The sequence below is a fragment of the Pseudophryne corroboree genome, chromosome 8 (genome assembly GCF_028390025.1).
Source record: "Pseudophryne corroboree isolate aPseCor3 chromosome 8, aPseCor3.hap2, whole genome shotgun sequence".
Taxonomy (NCBI): Eukaryota; Metazoa; Chordata; class Amphibia; order Anura; family Myobatrachidae; genus Pseudophryne; species Pseudophryne corroboree.
The window spans coordinates 448,168,696-448,187,996 of NC_086451.1; the positions used below are offsets into that span (position 1 = coordinate 448,168,696).

General features: G+C 47.2%; 1 protein-coding gene across 1 annotated transcript in view; it reads left to right on the forward strand.

The window, feature by feature from the left end:
* LOC134949562 (zinc-alpha-2-glycoprotein-like) overlaps nucleotides 1-19,301 on the forward strand; it is a 75,663-nt gene that overhangs the window by 41,406 nt on the left and 14,956 nt on the right. Inside the window, exons 2-3 of the mRNA XM_063938220.1 lie at nucleotides 15,622-15,679; nucleotides 16,211-16,503. Of these exons, the coding sequence (XP_063794290.1) occupies nucleotides 16,398-16,503 (106 nt within the window). The 5' untranslated portion in view covers nucleotides 15,622-15,679; nucleotides 16,211-16,397. The remainder of the gene's footprint in view (nucleotides 1-15,621; nucleotides 15,680-16,210; nucleotides 16,504-19,301) is intronic.

The following is a 19,301-nucleotide window of genomic DNA, read 5'->3' on the forward strand; positions in this document are numbered from 1 at the left end:
GCTCCTCCCCCTATGACCCTCCTCCAGACTCCAGTTAGATTTTGTGCCCGAACGAGAAGGGTGCAATCTAGGTGGCTCTCCTAAAGAGCTGCTTAGAGAAAGTTTAGTTTAGGTTTTTTTTACTTTACAGTGAGTCCTGCTGGCAACAGGATCACTGCAACGAGGGACTTAGGGGAGAAGTAGTAAACTCACCTGCGTGCAGAGTGGATTTGCTGCTTGGCTACTGGACACCATTAGCTCCAGAGGGATCGAACACAGGCCCAGCCATGGAGTCCGGTCCCGGAGCCGCGCCGCCGACCCCCTTGCAGATGCTGAAGCGTGAAGAGGTCCAGAAACCGGCGGCTGAAGACTCCTCAGTCTTCATAAGGTAGCGCACAGCACTGCAGCTGTGCGCCATTTTCCTCTCAGCACACTTCACACGGCAGTCACTGAGGGTGCAGAGCGCTGGGGGGGGGCGCTCTGAGAGGCAAATAAAAACCTTATAAAAGGCTAAAAATACCTCACATATAGCCCACAGGGGCTATATGGAGATATTTAACCCCTGCCTGACTAAAATAATAGCGGGAGAAGAACCCGCCGAGAAAGGGGCGGGGCCTATCTCCTCAGCACACGGCGCCATTTTCTGTCACAGCTCCGCTGGTCAGGACGGCTCCCAGGTCTCTCCCCTGCACTGCACTACAGAAACAGGGTAAAACAGAGAGGGGGGGCACATTAATGGCTATATATTGTATATATTAAAGCAGCTATAAGGGAGCACTTAATTATAAGGCTATCCCTGTTATATATAGCGCTTTTTGGTGTGTGCTGGCAGACTCTCCCTCTGTCTCCCCAAAAGGGCTAGTGGGTCCTGTCTTCATTAGAGCATTCCCTGTGTGTTTGCTGTGTGTGTCGGTACGTGGTGTCGACATGTATGAGGACGATATTGGTGTGGAGGCGGAGCAATTGCCAAATATGCAGATGTCACCCCCCAGGGGGTCGACACCAGAATGGATGCCTTTATTTGTGGAATTACGTGATAGTTTATCTTCACTTAAACAGTCGGTTGAGGACATGAGGCGGCCGGACAATCAATTAATGCCTGTCCAGGCGCCTCAAACACCGTCAGGGGCTGTAAAACGCCCTTTGCCTCAGTCGGTCGACACAGACCCAGACACAGGCACTGATTCTAGTGACGACGGTGGAAATTCAAACGTATTTTCCAGTAGGGCCACACGTTATATGATTTTGGCAATGAAGGAGACGTTACATTTAGCTGATACTACAGATACCGTAAAACAGGGTATTATGTATGGTGTGAAAAAACTACCAACAGTTTTTCCTGAATCAGAAGAGTTAAATGACGTGTGTGATGAAGCGTGGGTTGCTCCTGATAGAAAGTTGATAATTTCAAAAAAAATTATTGGCATTATACCCTTTCCCGCCAGAGGTTAGGGCGCGCTGGGAAACACCCCCTAAGGTGGACAAGGCGCTCACACGCTTATCTAAACAAGTGGCGTTACCCTCTCCTGAGACGGCCGCACTTAAGGATCCATCAGATAGGAGGATGGAAGTTATTCAAAAGAGTATATACACACATGCAGGTGTTATACTACGACCAGCTATAGCAACTGCCTGGATGTGCAGTGCTGGAGTAGTTTGGTCAGAATCCCTGATTGAAAATATTGATACCCTAGATAGGGACAAGGTTTTGCTGTCGTTAGAACAAATAAAGGATGCATTTATCTATATGCGTGATGCACAGAGAGATATCTGCACACTGGCATCTCGGGTGAGTGCTATGTCCATTTCAGCCAGAAGAGCCTTATGGACACGACAGTGGACAGGTGATGCGGATTCAAAACGTCATATGGAAGTTTTGCCGTATAAAGGGGAGGAGTTATTTGGAGTCGGTCTATCAGACTTGGTGGCCACGGCTACTGCCGGGAAATCCACCTTTTTACCTCAAGTCACTCCCCAACAGAAAAAGGCACCGACCTTTCAACCGCAGCCCTTTCGCTCCTACAAAAATAAGAGAGCAAAGGGCTTGTCGTACCTGCCACGAGGCAGAGGCAGAGGGAAGAGACACCAACAGGCAGCTCCTTCCCAGGAACAGAAGCCCTCCCCGGCTCCTGCAAAAACCTCAGCATGACGCTGGGGCCTCTCAAGCGGACTCGGGGACAGTGGGCGGCCGTCTCAAAAATTACAGCGCGCAGTGGGCTCACTCGCAGGTAGACCCCTGGATCCTGCAGATAATATCTCAGGGGTACAGGTTGGAATTAGAGACGGATCCTCCTCATCGTTTCCTGAAGTCTGCGTTACCAACCGTCTCGTCCGAAAGGGAGATGGTTTTGGACGCCATTCACAAGCTGTACTCTCAGCAGGTGATAGTCAAAGTACCCCTCTTACAACAAGGAAAGGGGTATTATTCCACTCTATTTGTGGTACCGAAGCCGGATGGCTCGGTAAGGCCTATTCTAAATCTAAAGTCCTTGAACATCTACATAAAAAAGTTCAAGTTCAAGATGGAGTCACTCAGAGCAGTGATAGCGAACCTGGAAGAAGGGGACTTTATGGTATCCTTGGACATCAAGGATGCGTATCTCCACGTTCCGATTTACCCCGCACACCAGGGGTACCTCAGGTTCGTTGTTCAAAACTGTCACTATCAGTTTCAGACGCTGCCGTTCGGATTGTCCACGGCGCCTCGGGTCTTTACCAAGGTAATGGCCGAGATGATGATTCTTCTTCGAAGAAAAGGCGTATTAGTTATCCCATACTTGGACGATCTCCTGATAAGGGCAAGGTCCAGAGAACAGCTGGAGACAGGATTAGCACTATCTCAAGAGGTGCTAAGACAACACGGGTGGATTCTGAATATTCCAAAATCCCAATTAATCCCGACAACTCGTCTGCTGTTCCTAGGAATGATTCTGGACACGGTCCAGAAAAAGGTTTTCCTTCCCGAGGAAAAAGCCAAGGAGTTATCCGACCTGGTCAGGAACCTCCTAAAACCAGGAAAGGTGTCAGTACATCAATGCACAAGAGTCCTGGGAAAAATGGTGGCTTCTTACGAAGCAATTCCATTCGGCAGATTCCATGCAAGAATATTCCAAAGGGATCTGTTGGACAAATGGTCAGGGTCGCATCTGCAGATGCACCTGCGAATAACCCTGTCACCAAAGACAAGGGTGTCACTTCTGTGGTGGTTGCAGAAGGCTCACCTATTAGAAGGCCGCAGATTCGGCATTCAGGATTGGATCCTGGTGACCACGGACGCCAGCCTGAGAGGCTGGGGAGCAGTCACACAAGGAAGAAACTTCCAGGGAGTATGGACGAGCCTGGAAAAGTCTCTTCACATAAACATTCTGGAACTAAGAGCAATCTACAATGCTCTAAGCCAGGCGGAACTTCTCCTGCAAGGGAAGCCGGTGTTGATTCAGTCGGACAACATCACGGCGGTCGCCCATGTAAACAGGCAGGGCGGCACAAGAAGCAGGAGTGCAATGGCAGAAGCTGCCAAGATTCTTCGCTGGGCGGAGAATCACGTGATAGCACTGTCAGCAGTGTTCATCCCGGGCGTGGACAACTGGGAAGCAGACTTCCTCAGCAGACACGATCTTCATCCGGGAGAGTGGGGTCTACATCCAGAGGTCTTCAACATGTTAATAGACCGTTGGGAAAGACCAATTGTAGACATGATGGCGTCTCGCCTCAACAAGAAACTGGACAAATATTGCGCCAGGTCAAGAGATCCACAGGCAATAGCTGTGGACGCACTGGTAACTCCTTGGGTGTACCAGTCAGTGTATGTGTTTCCTCCTCTGCCGCTCATACCAAAGGTATTGAAGATCATACGGCAAAGAAGAGTAAGAACAATACTAGTGGTTCCGGATTGGCCGAGAAGAACTTGGTACCCGGAACTTCAAGAGATGCTCACGGACGAACCGTGGCCTCTACCTCTGAGAAGGGACCTGCTACAGCAGGGTCCCTGTCTCTTTCAAGACTTACCGCGGCTGCGTTTGACGGCATGGCGGTTGAACGCCAGATCCTAAAAGGGAAAGGCATTCCAGAAGAAGTCATTCCTACCTTGATTAAGGCACGGAAGGAAGTCACCGTGAAACATTATCACCGCATTTGGCGAAAATATGTTGCGTGGTGCGAGGATCGGAGTGTTCCGACGGAGGAATTTCAACTGGGTCGTTTCCTACATTTCCTACAATCAGGATTGTCTATGGGTCTAAAATTGGGATCCATTAAGGTTCAAATTTCGGCCCTGTCAATATTCTTCCAAAAAGAATTGGCCTCTGTCCCTGAGGTCCAGACTTTTGTCAAAGGAGTACTGCATATACAGCCTCCTGTGGTGCCTCCGGTGGCACCGTGGGATCTAAATGTAGTTTTAGATTTCCTCAAAATCCCATTGGTTTGAACCATTGAAAAAGGTGGATTTGAAATATCTCACATGGAAAGTGACTATGTTACTGGCCCTGGCTTCTGCCAGGAGAGTATCTGAATTGGCGGCTTTTTCTTATAAAAGCCCTTATCTAATCTTCCATTCGGATAGGGCAGAACTGCGGACTCGTCCGCATTTTCTCCCTAAAGTGGTATCAGCATTTCATCTGAACCAACCTATTGTGGTGCCTGCGGCCACTAGCGACTTGGAGGACTCCAAGTTGTTGGACGTTGTCAGAGCTTTAAAAATATACATTTCAAGGACGGCTGGAGTCAGAAAATCTGACTCGCTGTTTATACTGTATGCACCCAACAAGTTGGGCGCACCTGCTTCTAAGCAGTCGATTGCTCGTTGGATTTGTAACACAATTCAACTTGCACATTCTGTGGCAGGCCTGCCACAGCCTAAAACTGTAAAAGCCCACTCCACAAGGAAGGTGGGCTCATCTTGGGCGGCTGCCCGAGGGGTCTCGGCATTACAACTCTGCCGAGCAGCTACGTGGTCGGGGGAGAACACGTTTGTAAAATTTTACAAATTTGATACCCTGGCAAAGGAGGACCTGGAGTTCTCTCATTCGGTGCTGCAGAGTCATCCGCACTCTCCCGCCCGTTTGGGAGCTTTGGTATAATCCCCATGGTCCTTTCAGGAACCCCAGCATCCACTTAGGACGATAGAGAAAATAAGAATTTACTTACCGATAATTCTATTTCTCGGAGTCCGTAGTGGATGCTGGGCGCCCATCCCAAGTGCGGATTATCTGCAATACTTGTACATAGTTATTGTTAACTAATTCGGGTTATTGTTAAGGAGCCATCTTTAAGAGGCCCTTTCTGTTATCATACTGTTAACTGGGTTTAGATCACAAGTTGTACGGTGTGATTGGTGTGGCTGGTATGAGTCTTACCCGGGATTCAAAATGCCTCCCTTATTGTGTATGCTCGTCCGGGCACAGTACCTAACTGGAGTCTGGAGGAGGGTCATAGGGGGAGGAGCCAGTGCACACCACCTGACCTAGTAAAGCTTTACTTTTTTGTGCCCTGTCTCCTGCGGAGCCGCTACCCCCCCATGGTCCTTTCAGGAACCCCAGCATCCACTACGGACTCCGAGAAATAGAATTATCGGTAAGTAAATTCTTATTTTGTATATGTCCAGTGAGTGCTGCCACTAACAAATAGCCTATAACATAGATAGATAGATAGATAGATAGATAGATAGATAGATAGATAGATAGATAGATAGATAGATAGATAGATAGATAGATTTGGCACATCATGGTGTGGACAGGACACAGCCAGGCTGCTGTGGCTTTCACTTACTTTAGACTTGCCTGGCTGCTGCGGCTGCCTGGAGGGAAACAGCTTGGGGCCGGAGGAAGCCTCAACGTGGTCCTGGAGGCGGAGCCGTCAGTGCTGACTGACGTCCCATCCCTACAAAGGCTTATGGCGGAGCTGCTGCGGCTGCACATGCGCAGCAGCTCCACCAGCAGCCATCTTTAATTTACCTGGAAGTTAACGCTGTCACGATCGGAGCTAAGCTTCGCTCACGGCAGCCGGCCAGCTCGGAGGATGACGGCGGCAACTGAGGGACGTCTGGACCAGCCACACGGAATCTGGTCCGGCCTCCCGTAATGCCAATCCATCGCTGCACTTATGTATAGTGCCCCCAGTAGTAGTGCACTTATGTATAATGCAACCAGTAGTAGTGCACTTATGTATAATGCAACCAGTAGTAGTGCACTTATGTATAATGCAACCAGTAGTAGTGCACTTATGTATTATTATTATTATTTGTTATTAAATTTTATTTATAAGGCGCCACATGTGTTTTGCAGCGCCGTACAGGGAGACAAAACTTAGCATTACAGTAAATAAATAACAAAATAGAGTAAAGGTAACAAGGAGCACCACAATTCTCATACATAATACAGCTAAGATGTAAGTAGCGAGGGAGTGATCATTGTACTACTAGGGTCTGGCGGCCATAGATAGAGAGGAGCCTTTACCAGTAGGAGAATATGCGGTAAAGATGGTCGCTGAGTAGGAGAGAGCTGCGGGTGAAATGTGTCGAGAAGAGGGCTTAGATAACAAGAGGAAAGAGGGCCCTGCTCTGAAGAGCTAACAATCTAGTGGGAAGGGTACTAATGACTCCATTAGTAGTGCGCTTATGTATAATGACCCCAGTGGTAGTGCGCTTATGTATAATGCCTCCAGTAGTAGTGCGCTTATGTATAATGCCTCCAGTAGTAGTGCGCTTATGTATAATGCCCCCAGTAGTAGTGCGCTTATGTATATGGCCTCCAGTAGTAGTGCGCTTATGTATAATGCCTCCAGTAGTAGTGCGCTTAAGTATAATGACCCCAGTAGTAGTGCGCTTATATATAATGCCCCCAGTAGTAGTGCGCTTATGCATAATGCCCCCCAGTAGTAGTGCACTTATGTATAATGCCCCCAGTAGTAGTGCACGTATGTATAATGCCCCAGTAGTAGTGCATGTATGTATAATGCCCCAGTAGTAGTTCACTTATGTATAATGCCCCCATTAGTAGTGCGCTTATGTATAATGCCCCCAGTAGTAGTGCAATTATGTATAATGCCCCCAGTAGTAGTGCGCTTATGTATAATGCCCCCAGTAGTAGTGCACTTATGCATAATGCCCCAAGTAGTAGTGCGCTTATGTATAATGCCCCCAGTAGTAGTGCACTTATGCATAATGCCCCCAGTAGTAGTGCGCTTATGGATAATGCCCCCAGTAGTAGTGCACTTATGCATAATGCCCCCAGTAGTAGTGCACTTATGCATAATGCCCCCAGTAGTAGTGCGCTTATGCATAATGCCCCCAGTAGTAGTGCACTTATGCATAATGCCCCCAGTAGTAGTGCGCTTATGCATAATGCCCCCAGTAGTAGTGCGCTTATGCTTAATGCCCCCAGTAGTAGTGCGCTTATGTATAATGCCCCCAGTAGTAGTGCGCTTATGCATAATGCCCCCAGTAGTAGTGCGCTTATGCATCATGCCCCAAGTAGTAGTGCGCTTATGTATAATGCCCCCCGTAGTAGGGCGCTTATGTATAATGCCCCCAGTAGTAGTGCACTTATGCATAATGCCCCCAGTAGTAGTGCGTTTATGTATAATGCCCCTAGTAGCAGTGCGCTTATGTATAATGCCCCCAGTAGTAGTGCACTTATACATAATGCCCCCAGTAATAGTGCGTTTATGTATAATGCCCCCAGTAGCAGTGCGCTTATGTATTATGAACCCAGTAGTGCAATTATGCATAATGCCCCCAGTAGTAGTGCGCTTATTTACAATGCCTCCAGTAGTAGTGCGCTTATGTATAATGTCCCCAGTAGTAGTGCGTTTATGTATAATGCCCCCAGTAGCAGTGTGCTTATGTATATGAACCCAGTAGTGCAATTATGCATAATGCCCCCAGTAGTAGTGCGCTTATTTATAATGCCTCCAGTAGTAGTGCACTTATGCATAATGCCCCCAGTAGTAGTGCGTTTATGTATAATGCCCCTAGTAGCAGTGCGCTTATGTATAATGCCCCCAGTAGTAGTGCGTTTATGTATAATGCCCCTAGTAGCAGTGCGCTTATATATAATGCCCCCAGTAGTAGTGCGTTTATGTATAATGTCCCCAGTAGTAGTGCGTTTATGTATAATGCCCCTAGTAGCAGTGCGCTTATGTATAATGCCCCCAGTAGTAGTGCACTTATGCATAATGCCCCCAGTAGTAGTGCGTTTATGTATAATGCCCCTAGTAGCAGTGCGCTTATATATAATGCCCCCAGTAGTAGTGCGTTTATGTATAATGTCCCCAGTAGTAGTGCGTTTATGTATAATGCCCCTAGTAGCAGTGCGCTTATGTATAATGCCCCCAGTAGCAGTGCGCTTATGTATATGAACCCAGTAGTAGTGCGTTTATGTATAATGCCCCTAGTAGTAGTGCGCTTATGTATAATGCCTCCAGTAGTAGTGCACTTATGTATAATGCCCCCAGTAGTAGTGCGTTTATGTATAATGCCCCCAGTAGTAGTGCGTTTATGTATAATGCCCCTAGTAGTAGTGCACTTATGTATAATGCCCCTAGTAGTAGTGCACTTATGTATAATGCCCCTAGTAGCAGTGCGCTTATGTATAATGCCCCCAGTAGTAGTGCGTTTATGTATAATGCCCCTAGTAGTAGTGCGCTTATGTATAATGCCTCCAGTAGTAGTGCACTTATGTATAATGCCCCCAGTAGTAGTGCGTTTATGTATAATGCCCCCAGTAGTAGTGCGTTTATGTATAATGCCCCTAGTAGTAGTGCACTTATGTATAATGCCCCTAGTAGTAGTGCACTTATGCATAATGCCCCCAGTAGTAGTGCGTTTATGTATAATGCCCCCAGTAGTAGTGCGTTTATGTATAATGCCCCCAGTAGTAGTGCGTTTATGTATAATGCCCCTAGTAGCAGTGCGCTTATGTATAATGCCTCCAGTAGTAGTGCGTTTATGTATAATGCCCCCAGTAGTAGTGCGTTTATGTATAATGCCCCTAGTAGCAGTGCGCTTATGTATAATGCCTCCAGTAGTAGTGCACTTATGTATAATGCCCCCAGTAGTAGTGCGTTTATGTATAATGCCCCCAGTAGTAGTGCGTTTATGTATAATGCCCCTAGTAGTAGTGCGCTTATGTATAATGCCCCCAGTAGTAGTGCGTTTATGTATAATGCCCCCAGTAGTAGTGCGTTTATGTATAATGCCCCTAGTAGTAGTGCACTTATGTATAATGCCCCTAGTAGTAGTGCACTTATGCATAATGCCCCCAGTAGTAGTGCGTTTATGTATAATGCCCCCAGTAGTAGTGCGTTTATGTATAATGCCCCAGTAGTAGTGCGTTTATGTATAATGCCCCCAGTAGTAGTGCGTTTATGTATAATGCCCCTAGTAGCAGTGCGCTTATGTATAATGCCTCCAGTAGTAGTGCGTTTATGTATAATGCCCCCAGTAGTAGTGCGTTTATGTATAATGCCCCTAGTAGCAGTGCGCTTATGTATAATGCCTCCAGTAGTAGTGCACTTATGTATAATGCCCCCAGTAGTAGTGCGTTTATGTATAATGCCCCTAGTAGCAGTGCGCTTATGTATAATGCCTCCAGTAGTAGTGCGTTTATGTATAATGCCCCCAGTAGTAGTGCGTTTATGTATAATGCCCCTAGTAGCAGTGCGCTTATGTATAATGCCTCCAGTAGTAGTGCACTTATGTATAATGCCCCCAGTAGTAGTGCGTTTATGTATAATGCCCCCAGTAGTAGTGCGTTTATGTATAATGCCCCTAGTAGTAGTGCGCTTATGTATAATGCCCCCAGTAGTAGTGCGTTTATGTATAATGCCCCCAGTAGTAGTGCGTTTATGTATAATGCCCCTAGTAGTAGTGCACTTATGTATAATGCCCCTAGTAGTAGTGCACTTATGCATAATGCCCCCAGTAGTAGTGCGTTTATGTATAATGCCCCCAGTAGTAGTGCGTTTATGTATAATGCCCCCAGTAGTAGTGCGTTTATGTATAATGCCCCTAGTAGTAGTGCACTTATGTATAATGCCCCTAGTAGTAGTGCACTTATGCATAATGCCCCCAGTAGTAGTGCGTTTATGTATAATGCCCCCAGTAGTAGTGCACTTATGTATAATGCCCCCAGTAGTAGTGCGCTTATGTATATGAACCCAGTAGTAGTGCACTTATGTACAATGCCTCCAGTAGTAGTGCGCTTATGTATAATGCCCCCAGTAGTAGTGCGCTTATGTACAATGCCTCCAGTAGTAGTGCGCTTATGTATAATGCACCCAGTAGTAGTGCGCTTATGTATAATGCCCCCAGTAGTAGTGCGCTTATGTATAATGCACCCAGTAGTAGTGCGCTTATGTATAATGCCCCCAGTAGTAGTGCACTTATGCATAATGCCCCCAGTAACAGTGCGCTTATGCATAATGCCAGCAGAAGTGCCACTTCTACACGTAATAGCTAAACACACATTCATACACACACACACACACACACACACACACACACACACACACACACACACACACAGTCTTTCCATCCACTACTTATTTATTACAGTAGTCTGGCTGGCAGGATCTGTAGCAGCCTGGACCCATGTAGCCCCACCCCTTCACCCCGTTTAGCCCCGCCCATTCACCCATTTAGCTCCACCCCCTTTTTGCCCAGGACGGACACTAAAGATGACGCTGTCAGGGGGGGTAAGTGGAGCTTCAAGCTGTCGGCGCCGCTGTCTGTCAAACTGTGACATGCACAGCAGCCGACAGCAGCAGTGGGGAAAGGGCGGCGTAGCAGCAGGGATGCAGAGCAGGAAGAGCGCCTCTCCAGCCTGGTGTCTGCCTGCTCTGCATCCCTTTGCTGAGCAGGTAGCGTTGGGCCTTCTTATACCCCTTTCACATCGCACAAATAACCCGGTACCGACCCAGTATATTGCCGGGTCGATGTGGGTCGCTGTGCGGTGTGAAAGGGTCAGTCCCGAATTCCCGTTTCACCTGACCTGGTAATTCAACCTGGGAATAAAGAAGGGTTATTCCATGGTTATTACCGAGTGAGGTGCAATGTGAATGGGCGACCCGGTACCCAGTGACGTATCTTTAATGGGTGCGGTGTGTGCGGTGCACACGGGCCCCTGGGTCCACAGGGGGCCCACACCGCACCCATTTCTTCTATACTTACCTTTCTGGTGTCTGTGCGTGGGCCCCCTCCTCTCCCGTCCCATAGCTGGCAGCAGCGCTGGCAGCGCTCTTTCTGAGCACCAGAGACTCTGGCACAGTGTCAGAGTCTGCAGCGCATGTGCAGGTCTTCGAAAAAAATGGCCGCCGCATAATTTTTTTCTGAGACTTGCGCATGCGCTGTAGACTCTGTCACTGTGCCAGAGTCTCTGGTGCTCAGAAAGAGCGCTGCTGTAAGCTATGGGACGGGAGAGGAGGGGACCCACACCCGGAGTCTACACATGAGTCCCCTCCTCTCTAGATATGCCCCTGCCGGTACCCGTTCACAGCATAGGGAGTGGCAGCGCGGAGATGATCTCATCTCGCAGCGCCACTCACGCTCCCGATGACACCGTGGTCCCCGTCCCCGATGGCAACCCATTTCTCAGGGTCCAATGCCGGATCGCACTCCTGAAGGACCTGTTTCCAATTCCCAGGTGCGACTTGGCATTTGCGACTGAAAGGGGTACTACAGCCACTGCTGAAGCCGGGATGCTGCATCCGCTCTACTCTCCTTTAAAGCCCGCCCCCAGACTCTTGTGTAAACTAGCCAATGGGAGCCTGGGGGCGGGCTTAGCAGGAGGTGTTATGCTGAATGCTGTGGCGGCTGTAAAACGACATGCAGCGCTGCTGATTCCCGTAGACCTGCAGCCAGCACAAGTTACATACATACCTGCATGTATCCAAAAGTTCCAGTACTGGTCAGGCAAAAACCTTTCACCTGGTCTGGAGGGTAACCCGCACCGAGATTAATAAGTTATGTTGTAAGTCACAAAGTTGGAGTGCCTATAATTATATCTGATTAAACCCTGTTATAGGGATTCACATGCACATATATATATATACATACATACATACATACATACATACATACATACATACATACATAAAGGTTCAAAGGCTCATGAAGGTGCTACCAACTGGTTTAAACAAGGATATGGAGTCAAATCCCCAAAGAAGGGGGAAAAGAAAAAGAAACCAGATAGATTTAAGGTGCACTCATCCAACTACTGAGTCATTGGTACAATTATTGTTGTGACACATATATGTCCCCAGCGGCAATATCAAATAAGGGCTTAAATGCTCAGTAACCTTAATTAATGTAGAGGTTTGTTTTATTATACATTTATATGGGACTAAATTGTCCTTTATTGAAAGTAGAGCGAAATATTAAAATTCATAGAATAAGAGACAGTAAATAGAAGGTGACACCTTCTATTTACTGTCTCTTATTCTATGAATTTTAATATTTCGCTCTACTTTCAATAAAGGACAATTTAGTCCCATATAAATGTATAATAAAACAAACCTCTACATTAATTAAGGTTACTGAGCATTTAAGCCCTTATTTGATATTGCCGCTGGGGACATATATGTGTCACAACAATAATTGTACCAATGACTCAGTAGTTGGATGAGTGCACCTTAAATCTATCTGGTTTCTTTTTCTTTTCCCCCTTCTTTGGGGATTTGACTCCATACCTGCATGTATGTTCATATGTGCAGTCCCGCTCCCCCCTGCATGATGTGGTGACAGCTGCAGCCTACGGTCTGCAGCCGCCACTGTTTATAGGGCTCTGTCTATACCCCCTTCAGTTAATGTACCCGGACGTGACGCTGAGTGAGGGTGTCCTTAAAACATTGATATTTTGTCCCAAATCTAATTTTTTTTCTAGTTATCTGGCCACCAACAGTAGAAAATTGTACCCTCGCTGTCTCGCTTTATTCACCGCGCTTCGGGCATGGTGGCTCACTTGCTCCGCTTGCCACAGGTTACTACTGTAATCCCAATGGATGATGTCAGAGGGTACATTAACTGAAGGAGATCTAGCCGCTACCATATTTATACTAGTGATAGCTATTGGTGGTTGATGGCATTATTTTTACCAAAGATGATTAGCCATCGATGGTGAGTCATTTATGAGCATACCGGGTCAGACACTTACCATCAGAGATATGCCACTAACGATTTACTGAACTCCCATCGATGGTGAAAATACAGAAAATCGCTGTCAGACTATCAATGGTTGATAACCATTGATGGCAGATGTCCACCCCTAATTCATAGAGATCAGTAGGTATGTACAGATCAGTACTGATGCCCAGCATCAACTGGTGGATGGAGCTTTGAAATAAAGGGGGTAATTCCAAGTTGATCGCAGCAGGATTTTTGATAGCAACTGGGCAAAACCATGTGCACTGCAGGGGAGGCAGATATAACATGTGCAGAGAGAGTTAGATTTGGGTGGGTTATTTTATTTATGTGCAGGGTAAATACTGGCTGCTTTATTTTTACACTGCAAATTAGATTGCAGATTGAACACACCACACCCAAATCTAACTCTCTCTGCACATGTTATATCTGCCTCCCCTGCAGTGCACATGGTTTTGCCCAGTTGCTATCAAAAATCCTGCTACGATCAACTTGGAATTACCCCCAAAGTCTTGTGATGTGATTGTAACTGACTAACACAACTGGATGGAAGAACCATTGTGGTGGATAGAACAGGTGCAACAATCATATATTGCGCACGTGCAACAGAGTCCCGCTATCAGGGCGTGGCTGAGCTGGATGTCTCACAGCTGTATTATCTGCATTTTATTACCAGAAGACTTCCGTTTTCACACCATTCAATGGTGGCAAAAAACAGGAGAGCCACCATCGCATGAAAAAGTACATTGTTTGTTGTTAACCAGCGGCTATCGATGTTCACCCCCATAGATCAGGTGCTGAGAAAGGTCACATCCTTGGAGATGTATAAGGGAGACAGAAAATTATTTAATGCAAGTTAGAGATGAGCAAAGTATTGTGCATATCACATTGTTCTGTGGAACAGGCTGTCAGCCACGCACCGCAGTGTTACACCACAATATTCTTTATGTCCCAGTGATGAAAATATCCGATTCTTGTAATATTTATTGTACTTAGAGCCTAATTCATGTTTGTACGCAATGGCGTGATTATCGGCAGACTGCACATGTGCTCCGGCCACAATGCCCATGCACCAAGGTGCTGCTACGATCTTTCTCGCAATGAGGATTTCATGCAAAATGATTGACAGGAAGTGACCGTTGGGAGGTGTTAATGGGGAGTTTATGGGAAATGGATGGGAATATTTTTCGTCGTTCAGCTCGCTCTCACCCAGCGTCCTTCAGCCGCTGCTCACCCCTGGTCCTCCTCCAGCTAACTGCTGCCTCTGCGCTCCCTCAACTGCCACTTTTGGCCCAGTCCTCCTATCTCTCTTCTCCACAGGAACAGTATAGCTCATGCTCACCTGCTGTTTCTCTTCTAGAAAGTTCTAGGTGATCATAACACACTTGACGACATTGATGATCGATATGGAGGATATAGTTCAGAAATGAACGATATATCATTCATATCGCATACCCTCCAACATTGGCCCTCATTCCGAGTTGATCGCTCGCAAGGCGAATGTAGCAGAGTTACACACGCTAAGCCGCCGCCTACTGGGAGTGAATCTTAGCTTCTTAAATGTGCGACCGATGTATTCGCAATATTGCGATCACAAACGAGTTAGCAGTTTCTGAGTAGCTTCAGACTTACTCTGCCTGTGCGATCAGTTCTGTGCTTTTCGTTCCTGACTGACGTCACAAACACACCCAGCGTTCGTCCAGGCACTCCCACCGTTTCTCCGGCCACTCCTGCGTTTTTTCCGGAAACGGTAGCGTTTTCAGCCACACGCCCCTAAAACGCTGTGTTTCCGCCCAGTAACACCCATTTCCTGTCAATCACAATGCGATCGCCGGAGCGATGAAAAAGCCATGAGTAAACTTACTTTCTCCATAGTAAATTTACTTGGCGCATGCGCAGTGCGAACATTGCGCATGCGCACTAAGCGGATTCACACTGCGATGCGATGAAAAACTCCGAGCGAACAACTCGGAATGAGGGCCATTTTACACTGAAAAATCGGTACAAATCCGAAAAGGGGGTGTGGCCGAGGGTAAAGGGGGCGTGGCCACGCCCCTTTTCCTATACTTTCAATGGAAGTTTGGAGAGCCAATAATCGGTACAGACCATGAAAAAAAGGTACTGTACCTATTAAAAAGGTACAGTTGGAGGGTATGATATTGTTTAGTGTGGAGGCACCGACGATGAACGATGCGCGTCCCCGCGGTCACTCACCGTTGGTTTTCCATAACTGTTCAATGCAAGCCAATTTGGACGATATCAGTCATCATTCAGATCGATCATCGTCCGTTCGCTGACATCGCTCAGTGTGTAGGGCCCTATAGTGTTGTGCACCTTCTCCTGATCCCGGTTTATAGGCCACCTTATGGCAACAATATAGTACATTTTTTAACAAATCTTAAACCCCATCCTAAAACTGGGGTTACATTGTTTTTGCTTTTATTTTGCCACTGGGTATTTCTGTTAATGACATTTTTATTCTTTATTGTACCCCTCTCTTCTTGTAGCCGCTGGGATGTCAGGCAGCCAGGACCCTGCATAGCAACTGAATGCTGCGAACAGCAGGTGAGACTGGAGGGCGGCATGATGTCATCAAAGCTTGGAGAGAGATAAAGTGAAAAGAGATAGATGTGGGAATTCAATTGTCGGCAAATCCTTCAGCTGGGCGATTCCGCATGGCACCCGCCACACTCTATGGCAGCAGGAGCTTGCAGAGAGGTGTTTGCTACCCCATAGGGCAGCGAGCTCTTTTATACAAATTAGGCATTTGGCCAGCCGGGCAAAGGGTGCGAGATGTGTTGCCGGAGCTGGCATTTGAATGCCGTGGCAATGGCGATTCGCGCCCTATGCTAGCAATTGAATCCCCCCCCAAAGTGCCAAACAATCAGCTCCTAAGTGTCATTTTTCACACACAGCCTGTAATATGGCAGTAGAATGTAATTGACTTGTACTTTATCTCTCTCCAAGCTTTGATAAATCTCTCCCATAGTATAGTACAGTCCTATATAGAACAATACTATAGTACTGGTATAGTAATATATATTTATTTTTATTCTTCAAAAACTCCCTTCCCCCCTCCTTGTTATACTGGAACAGTGGAGAAGCCTCAGCGTGAACTGCACTGAAAGTGAAAGTAAATTTGCAGCTGGATTTCCCTCACGCTTGTTACCACTATCACATCTTGGCCTCAGCTGATTGGTTAGTGCAGCACTGAGATGCCCATGCCCATTACCTCCAGAGCAGGGCAGAGCTTCTGGGTGGCCCTGTACACTGTACTGTGTGTATGGGGCGCTCTGCATCAGCTCAGATGCTCTCCATGGAAAAGCTCAGAGGGATAACAAGACTCATTTACTTTCTGTTCCTGAGGCTGCATTTCACATATTCTTCTGGTGAGTATTTCACTGACCTCACTCAGTTTATTTTCCAGTGTACCTGGGGAGATTGGTTTTCACTTCAGCTCTGAGAGGGGACCCAGATTAGTAAATAGCATTGTAACTGTAATATTTTATGATGTGGACACCATTTATAGTGACATGCGATATTATTTCCTCCACCACAAATACTTATCTGTCAGCGTCATTAGCAATTATTGAATATGTGCAATTTATCACAATTCTATATAATAAAGCTGACTGCTGAGCAAAAGGCATTCTACCCACTCTCCTCCCCACCACACACACGTATCCCTATTCTCTAGCATCAAACTAACGGTGCAGTAACATCCTGCAGGGGCAAATGCAGGCTGGACTGGACAGACAGGGCCCACTGTGCATGTCAGGACCATTGTGGACTACTCAGTGACAAAGTGACCGGCAGCACAGCAGTGCAGTGGTAAGACCAGTGATTACCCCAAGGAGGAGGGAGGTTACTGGTAATATAAGAGACAAAGGAGGAAAAATAAGAATTTACTTACCGATAATTCTATTTCTCATAGTCCGTAGTGGATGCTGGGGACTCCGTCAGGACCATGGGGAATAGCGGCTCCGCAGGAGACAGGGCACAAAAAGTAAGCTTTTAGGATCACATGGTGTGTACTGGCTCCTCCCCCTATGACCCTCCTCCAAGCCTCAGTTAGGTACTGTGCCCGGACGAGCGTACACAATAAGGAAGGATCTTGAATCCCGGGTAAGACTCATACCAGCCACACCAATCACACCGTACAACTTGTGATTTGAACCCAGTTAACAGTATGATAACAACGAAGAAGCCTCTGAAAAGATGGCTCACAACCATAATAACCCGATTTTTGTAACAATAACTATGTACAAGTATTGCAGACAATCCGCACTTGGGATGGGCGCCCAGCATCCACTACGGACTATGAGAAATAGAATTATCGGTAAGTAAATTCTTATTTTCTCTAACGTCCTAGTGGATGCTGGGGACTCCGTCAGGACCATGGGGATTATACCAAAGCTCCCAAACGGGCGGGAGAGTGCGGATGACTCTGCAGCACCGAATGAGAGAACTCCAGGTCCTCCTTAGCCACAGTATCAAATTTGTAAAATTTTACAAACTTGTTCTCCCCTGACCACGTAGCTGCTCGGCAAAGTTGTAATGCCGAGACCCCTCGGGCAGCCGCCCAAGATGAGCCCACCTTCCTTGTGGAGTGGGCATTTACAGATTTAGGCTGTGGCAGGCCTGCCACAGAATGTGCAAGTTGGATTGTGCTACAGATCCAACGAGCAATCGTCTGCTTAGACGCAGGAGCACCCATCTTGTTGGGTGCATACAGGATAAACAGCGAGTCAGATTTTCTGACTCCAGCCGTCCTTGAAATATATATTTTCAATGCTCTGACAACGTCCAGCAACTTGGAGTCCTCCAAGTCGCTAGTAGCCGCAGGCACCACAATAGGCTGGTTCAAGTGAAAAGCCGAAACCACCTTAGGCAGAAACTGAGGACGCGTCCGCAGTTCTGCCCTGTCCGAATGGAAAATCAGATATGGGCTTTTGTACGATAAAGCCGCCAACTCTGATACTCTCCTGGCTGAAGCCAGGGCCAGTAGCATGGTTACTTTCCATGTAAGATACTTCAAATCTACCGATTTGAGCGGCTCAAACCAATGGGATTTGAGAAAATCCAAAACTACGTTGAGATCCCACGGTGTCACTGGAGGCACAATCGGGGGCTGTATATGTAGTACACCTTTGACAAAGGTTTGTACTTCAGGCACTGAAGCCAATTCTTTCTGGAAGAAAATCGATAAGGCCGAAATTTGAACCTTAATAGACCCCAATTTGAGGCCCATAGACAATCCTGCCTGCAGGAAATGTAGGAATCGACCCAATTGAAATTCCTCCGTTGGGGCCTTCTTGGCCTCACACCACGCAACATATTTTCTCCAAATGCGGTGATAATGTTGTGCGGTCACTTCCTTCCTGGCTTTAATCAAGGTAGGAATAACTTCCTCTGGAATGCCCTTTTCTTTTAGAATCCGGCGTTCAACCGCCATGCCGTCAAACGCAGTCGCGGTAAGTCTTGGAACATACAAGGTCCCTGCTGAAGCAGATCCCTTCTTAACGGTAGAGGCCACGGCTCTTCCGTGAGCATCTCTTGAAGTTCCGGGTACCAAGTCCTTCTTGGCCAATCCGGAGCCACGAGTATTGTTCTTACTCCCCGTAGCCGTATAATTCTCAGTACCTTTGGTATGAGAGGCAGAGGAGGAAACACATACACGGACTGCTACACCCACGGTGTTACCAGAGCGTCCACAGCTATTGCCTGAGGGTCTCTTGACCTGGCGCAATATCTGTCCAGTTTCTTGTTGAGGCGGGACGCCATCATGTCCACCTTTGGTTTTTCCCAACGGTTCACAATCATGTGGAAGACTTCTGGATGAAGTCCCCACTCTCCCGGGTGGAGGTCGTGTCTGCTGAGGAAGTCTGCTTCCCAGTTGTCCACTCCCGGAATGAACACTGCTGACAGTGCTATGACATGATTTTCCGCCCAGCGAAGAATCCTTGCAGCTTCTGTCATTGCTCTTCTGCTTCTCGTGCCGCCCTGTCTGTTTACGTGGGCGACTGCCGTGATGTTGTCCGACTGGATCAACACCGGCTGACCCTGAAGCAGCGGTTTTGCCAGGCTTAGAGCATTGTAAATCGCTCTTAGCTCCAGTATATTTATGTGAAGAGACGTCTCCAGGTTTGACCACACGCCCTGGAAGTTTCTTCCCTGTGTGACTGCT